At 42.3% G+C, this 6,760-nt stretch overlaps 2 protein-coding genes across 2 annotated transcripts in view; both read right to left on the bottom strand.

Moving 5' to 3' along the window:
- Positions 1 to 2,179: 2,179 nt before the first annotated feature.
- LOC101859042 (MAM and LDL-receptor class A domain-containing protein 1-like) lies at positions 2,180 to 5,217 on the bottom strand. The gene is made up of 2 exons (XM_005107934.3): positions 5,142 to 5,217; positions 2,180 to 3,811 (listed from the first exon to the last, which is right to left on the bottom strand). The coding sequence occupies exons 1-2, from the start codon at positions 5,215 to 5,217 to the stop codon at positions 2,487 to 2,489; spliced, it is 1,401 nt and encodes a 466-aa protein (XP_005107991.1). The 3' UTR covers positions 2,180 to 2,486.
- A 279-nt stretch (positions 5,218 to 5,496) lies between these two features.
- Positions 5,497 to 6,760, bottom strand: part of LOC106013073 — a gene marked incomplete at both ends in the record, with an annotated part of 3,111 nt that continues 1,847 nt past the window's right edge. The window contains 1 exon segment of the mRNA XM_013087832.1: positions 5,497 to 5,704. Coding sequence (XP_012943286.1) covers positions 5,497 to 5,704 — 208 coding nt within the window.

The following is a 6,760-nucleotide window of genomic DNA, read 5'->3' as shown; positions in this document are numbered from 1 at the left end:
GATACACCAAAGCAAGTGTCGCCCATGTGCACCTGAGCGTAGATGTCCATGGGCGACAAATCGCCAGTGAAGGGGTTGCACCTCCTGCTGGCGGAGCAGTGGGTTTATCTATATCCCCCGACCCACTGGGGGTCTGTTGGATTCATCGTATGTAATTGTTACTTTGCCGGAAGTAATCATGTAATTGTCTAGGGATCGGAACCACTGGAAGAAATCATGGAGACCTGGAAGAAAACACAACAGTGGAAAGAAATTGGGTTCGGAATCGTTCCTACGATTCCTAGTTTGCAGTAATCGAGAACCGCCCGCCACTAATGTACATGTTCTATTTCAAGTTTGGAGAAACAGACACTACACACTCTCACTATTTTCACAATGTCGACCACACGTATGCGCTGTGTGCGTCCCAGGAAGTTTAGATTGTTTCAGAATGCTATCATGTCTGCTGGGGTAATAATGCAGATTGTACAGCGCATACAGCTTGCTGTTGAGCCGGAATTTGAGCTATATAAATTATGCTATCTAGATGTAGTATCATTATTATCTCTTGAGATACCTATGACGCCACGTTAATTCTAAAACATTTCCAGACGCCATTAGGCCTACCTTTTGTTTATTTAGATCATGTATGAGCGGGTTTCCGACCTTGCCTGTGAGGCTGAGAGGAATACAATATCCTTGCAGGAAAACCAATGTACTCGATACAAATTTTCTCCCCACTTTTCAATTGCCCCAGAAACTGTATCTCTTGTCTCTTCTTTAATCTTCAATTCTTTTTATTATTGAGCAGTCCAAGTACGCACGGCTTCATCAACATTGGCCTCTTCTTCCAGAAAAGTTCTGTTCTTCTAATCTAATAAAACCACTTTTCATAGTGGGTCTGTGCTAGTTTTGACGCTTTTCTCCTTCTAGAAACATTCTTCAAAGAATTCTAATTAAACCAAATTTCTTATTGAGTCTATGTACGTTTAAAAATCCTTCTCCTTCCAGAAAATTCTCCAAAGACTTTCAAGAACCCATATTTCTTACTGAGTCTGTATACGTTGATAAGTTTAAAACCCTAAACGCGTTGTTGCAGGAATAGGTTCTCACGGAAGCTGAAACTGTTAGCCGGTCAGTTTCCTGCACCACTCCGGTACCTCCAAGTTGTGGTATCGAGCAAAGAGACTGGTTCATGGTGTGGATCAAAGAGATTGGATCATGGTATGGTTCAAAGAGATTGGATCATGGTATGGATCAACGAGATTGGATCAAGGTATTGATCAAAGAGGTTTGGTGTGGATGGATTAATTGCTGGTGCACTTTAGTAGGTACGAGTTTTGGTTTTGGTATAGATAGATCAGTACATGGTGGCCTAGGAAAACAGGGCACTGTGTTATTAGTTTACATTTGAAACTGACGACATGACGTGGAAGTCCATGTCAATTTCTCTCCAGCCACGGTTTAGATGTTTTAAATCTCTCAGTATTTGATAAAGTTGCACATGTTTTAAATTAGATAGATAGATAGATAGATAGATAGATAGTTAGGTAGGTAGATAGATAGATAGATAGATAGATAGATAGATAGATAGATAGATAGATAGATAGATTGATTGATTGATTGATTGATTGATTGATTGATTGATTGATTGATAGATTGATAGATAGATAGATAGATAGATAGATAGATAGATTGATAGATAGACTGATAGATAGACAGATATATAGATAGATAGATAGACAGATAGATAGATAGATAGATAGATAGATAGATAGACAGATAGATAGACAGATAGATAGATAGATAGATAGATAAATTAGAATTTCAACGTTCTATTTGCTCAGTACCTAGTACAGAGAAATTTGGCGTACATTTTTGAGTTTCACAACATGTCAAGCTTTTCTAACTTAATTCTTTGAATATCTTGATAACCACTCTGAATACTGGTATGATTTTGACAGAGCAGGTTTCTGACCTCCATGGTCTTAGTAACTCACTACAGCCAAAAATTTCAGATAGAACTTTGTAATTCTGAGGTAGCGACCGTGATAAGATCGAGATATATAATCGAGGATGGGAAAAGTTCAAAGTACATTAAAGAAAGAACAGTAAGCGAGGACAGGTGATGCCAGACAGTGAACACAGAAGGTGTGACGTCAGCGAAATTGTCGTCAATGAAATAGTCTGTGGCATATTATTATTTTCACTTTCGTGATACATTTTTATTCTTTAAAAAGCAGCAAATTTAACCCAATCGAAGGAAACTGCTAGACATTGAAGGTAACGGCGGCTGTGTTTTGAATGTTATTAATTTTGTAAGGACGAATGAATTTTGCTGCTACAAAATGATAATTAAAATATAACGATAGAAAAAAAAATAGTGGTTAAAGAAATAGTGATAAAAAACTGGGAAAATATAATAATTTTAAAAAAATGATAAAAGAAATACGGGTAAAAGAAATATAAGTGACAAAATTAGTACCGGATAATCCTGAGGTCAAGATTCACTTTGGGCAGCTGTTGTTGTGCAGGTTGATGACATATTTGCGAACTTCCTGTTTCGCGGGAATCGATGCTTCGATCTTCTTCCTGGCTTGAAAGGTCAGAGGTCGGCCCATGCTGCCGATAGCGACGATAGTACAGGAGTAGTTCCCCGCCTGGTCTTCTGTGGGGTAAAACCACCTGTTGTCCAGCGACGCTATTGCGGGGCTCGGTGACGTCATCATCTGTGTGAGCCGACCCTGTACCTCCAGCATACCGTGGTCAGCTTTGGCGGTGGCGTTTCCAAACAACGACATGACGGACACAGTTTCTTCGATCACATCTCCGGAACCTTTCCGGGTAAGAGTAACAGACGCTACGCCCCCAAAATCGGAACTAATGACGTCACCGCAAACGCGTTTCTCGTCCGACGTCGCCTTTCTCAAAGAGCAAGTGATATTCAGCTCAGCTGTGATTGGCGGGGTCAGAGTCTGGGGCGTGGCGTGGAGGTCAACAACCAAACCGTGACATTCCGGAGTCTCCAGCTGTATCTCACAGTTAGTTCCGGCGAAGCCGTCGGCGCATGCGCAGAAGTAAGAGTTGACGAGATCGACGCACACGGCTTTGTTCTGACACGGCAACAGTTGACAGTCGTCTATGTCTGTCTCGCAGTTAGGGCCTGTGTAGCCCGGTGCGCACCGACATGTGTAACTTTCTCCATCAGCTTGGCACATCCCCCCGTTCAGGCACTGTGCGGTGGTGCAGTTGGAAGTGCACGCGAAGCCGAACTGACGGTCAGTACACGTCTGGTCTGTCCCGCACGGGTTACTTTTGCACGTTCGGAAGAACCGAAAATCGTCCACCGCCATATCCGTGTAGTCGTCAAAGTCGTGCAACAAAAGAGCCTCAACGAACAGCCGGAAGCTCTCCGTCTCGTTCACGTCGATCCTAGCCTCGGTCCACATCGTCTGCTCTTTGCCATATTTCTGAAATAAGATCTTTTCACTTGTTTCACTTCCGAAAAGGTCATAGGTCACAAGCCTGATCCTAAGAGTGCCCATCTGGTATCCTCTCATGTGGTAGAAAAAGCTGAATATAGCCCCTGTCTGAGCCGGGAGTAGAGGGCTCTGCAGTGATGCTGTGTCGTTGGCCCTTCTCACGTCGCCGCCTTCGAAGTAGATGTAGACGCCTGTGAAGTTGCGGTAGGTGTGGTCGTAAAACGGCCCGGTGCCGTAAGAGTTGGTCTCACCTTGGCGTCTACGCCAGTCTGCCTGGTCGTCCTTGGCCTGTGTCCAGTTGCAGATGTCTGTCTGGAAGTCGCAGTCCAGGCTCGTCGTATTCGTAGATGCTGCACATAATTTATTTTTTAAAAAGAAGTTTTAGTTTAGTAGGTTTTATGGCACTCGCAATCGCATAAGATCATATGAGCACCAAGGGGTGAATGTCAAAGAGACCAAACCGGGAATAAGGCTTACTCTTCTCACCTCTCTCGCCTCAACAGCACACAGTCTGTTTCGACTATCAAGGCACCTTGGAAATAGCAGTTCACAAGAGAGTGACAGACATGCAAAAGAAGTAGAGGGAAAATGACGAAAGTAGGGATGAGGAAAGGAAAAGCAGCAGTTTCCCTTACGTTGTTTCGGCACAGTATGAGCTTGACATTGATAAATCAGCCCATTAACAATTCTACTGTCCATAAGAACATGTTAATATCCCTCCCTTTGGGAATGGCCTGAAGACAACTTCAGCCAGTAGCACTGCCCGGAAAGGGGGGGGGGGCAAGGTGCGCAAGCGACATTCGTAGATACTGCAACGGAACAACGCTTGAGAAAAGAGAAACACATCGACACATGTATGGTCATTCCATGCTGGAGAAGACTGAGACAAACAGACAGAAACAACAAAGGGCAAGTGAAGAAGTAGGAACTATACCAGTGGCACCTTCCAACCGCCCGCTAGAGAAAGAATGCGAAAAGCGAGAAATTCGTAGGTGACGCATTAAAAGAAAGTCAAACATTGAGATATTTGTAGATGCTTCAACAAAAGAAAGCGAAACATCGAGATATCCGTAGATGCTACGACAAAATAAAGGGGAAAGAGAGATAATCGTGGAAGCTTCAACAAAACAAAGCGAAAAGCGAGATATTTATAACTTTGCAAAACTGGTAGATTGTGCAAAAAACTTTGTCCTGGATTAAAGAATTCATTTTCCTTAAACATGAAGAGGATTGTCACAAATGATATGAAGGAGAAGCTCCAATTTTTACTGGTGTTAGGGTTATATTCGATCAGACAAGAGAACCAAATCTCTAAATAGCTGAACTCGTAAATCCGATCCGGACATTGGGGATTGCCTTGTTAGTGAGACAACTTCCTGGACCTTCGGCATATTGTGGTAAGGTGGCAAGTTCCTTTGTACGCCGCCTTTACTTTCGCATCTCGAAGTCAGGTACTCATTTGCTGGGTTGGCAGGAGGGGGCAAAAAACAACCGTGTCCGAACCGAGGCTCGAACCCGGACTTCCCGCTTTAGAGACGAGCGCACTAACCACTCCGCCACCGCACCCTCTAACTGAACAGAACGAAATAAAAATCTAATGAAGATGTTTTTATAAAACTAGTAGTCGACGATGAGTTCATGTCTCAATTTTTTTTTTAAGAGCAACTAGTAAAATATTACAAAGTGATATTTCTGGACCTTCATAGAAGTGACAGCGGGTTAGAGATATTATAGAAATATCATTGACCTTTACCATTCTTTCGTAACTGCCCAAACTAAACACACACAAAATTCCAAAACAAAAGGCGAGTGGTTGACAGGTGCTGTGGTGTGGTTTACTCCTTCTCTCCTATCAAACAACTATCGTCTTTATATCTCCTCCTTCTTTGTTGTGTTGTTTACTCTCTTGTACAACATCAATCTTCAGCACTTATATTACCTTTTCGTGTTGCAAGTGCGGAATAAAACTCTTACTACAACAAAAAAACACAAGAGTAACAGGCAGCGCCATTTATTTTAAACGTGTCGAACTTACCAACCGCAGTAGCATTGTCCGTAAACGCTACGACCTCCTCATTATAGTCAGTGTCATAGTAATAAAAAGTACACTTGTACATAGCAGCGTCCCCGGCCTGTGCAGGATCAATGGTCAGTTTGAGGACGATGCTGTTTGCATTGCTAACAATATTACCGTCTTGACCACCTGTCATTTCATAAACCCCACCGGAGATAGATGTCACTTCCTGTAATGAAAGACGAAAAAAAAGTTGTCAGCCAGTTGTTTAGATGTACTAAGCAGTTTCTCAATTTGTGGTATCGGTTGCACATGCTCAAAAAATAATATTATTTTGAAATTCAAATTCTAAATGTGAAAAAGAACAAAAAAATACACGGTGTAAATCTAGGTACAGTTCTTCAAACTATGCAGCAGTTTTTCGTTTGTTTGTTTTTTATTTTAAAAAATTTTGTCTTTCATTACCGGAAGCGACACCTATCTCCGTTGGGGTGTAATAAATGACCCGGTGGTAAAAACGGTCATAGTGTTGGCAATGCAAACAACAGAAGAAGATAGGACTAATGCTAACATTACAGAAATGCAATGCCACATAATCACACATCACCACCATAATATCTGAAATCATCATTGCTTTCAGATCTTTGATTTACCTCTATATTCCTTGAATATCTATCTGTAACAGTTACATGCACAGATATAAACCACTACTCTCTATTCCCAAGTTACCGCGCGACCGCGAGCCAGCCCTGTCTCCCTTTGTGCAGAGCGAGCGAAGGCTGATGGATCAAACTGAATCGGTCGTCCGCCATTTTTGTTTGGGTTGGATGGCTGGGCCTGGCTCAGCGCTCATCAGTCAAAGAAGCGAGAATAATAAACTAAAACGCCTTTTTTTTTCATTTTGGCGCTAACATTTTTATTTGCTCCTTCGATAGTCTGACCTGTTACCCTACTTGTGTGAAAAAATCAAAGTTAAACTGTGACTACTTTTTGAATAAATTAACTTTCAAAATTCGGAAGGACGCCTTTTTGAAATGGTTATGCTGACAAGAAGCCGTTTTTTACGAGTTCGCTGACAGAACGTCTTTTCCCCCAACGGCTTTGGAAAAAAAAGTGTTCTGTCCGCAAACTCTGTTCAAGGAAAACACCGACAGAACACCTTTTTATTGTCTTGTTCCAACACAGTGATTCTCGTCTTTGGTATGATCTCCCCACGCCCCTTCCCTTCCCCCAAACACACACACACACACACACACACACACACACACACACACACACACACACA

Source organism: Aplysia californica, unplaced genomic scaffold (genome assembly GCF_000002075.1).
Source record: "Aplysia californica isolate F4 #8 unplaced genomic scaffold, AplCal3.0 scaffold00644, whole genome shotgun sequence".
NCBI classification, from domain to species: Eukaryota; Metazoa; Mollusca; class Gastropoda; order Aplysiida; family Aplysiidae; genus Aplysia; species Aplysia californica.
This window is presented reverse-complemented; position numbering and strand designations above follow the sequence as displayed.

Bases quoted from the DNA above. Each gene is read 5' to 3' on its own strand.
- LOC101859042 (XM_005107934.3), bottom strand. From the start codon at position 5,217: ATGGTAAAGGTCAATGATATTTCTATAATATCTCTAACCCGCTGTCAC. The intron at 3,812-5,141 runs GTAATATTTTAC...AATTATGTGCAG, and splicing joins AGGTCCAGAAATATCACTTT to CATCTACGAATACGACGAGC.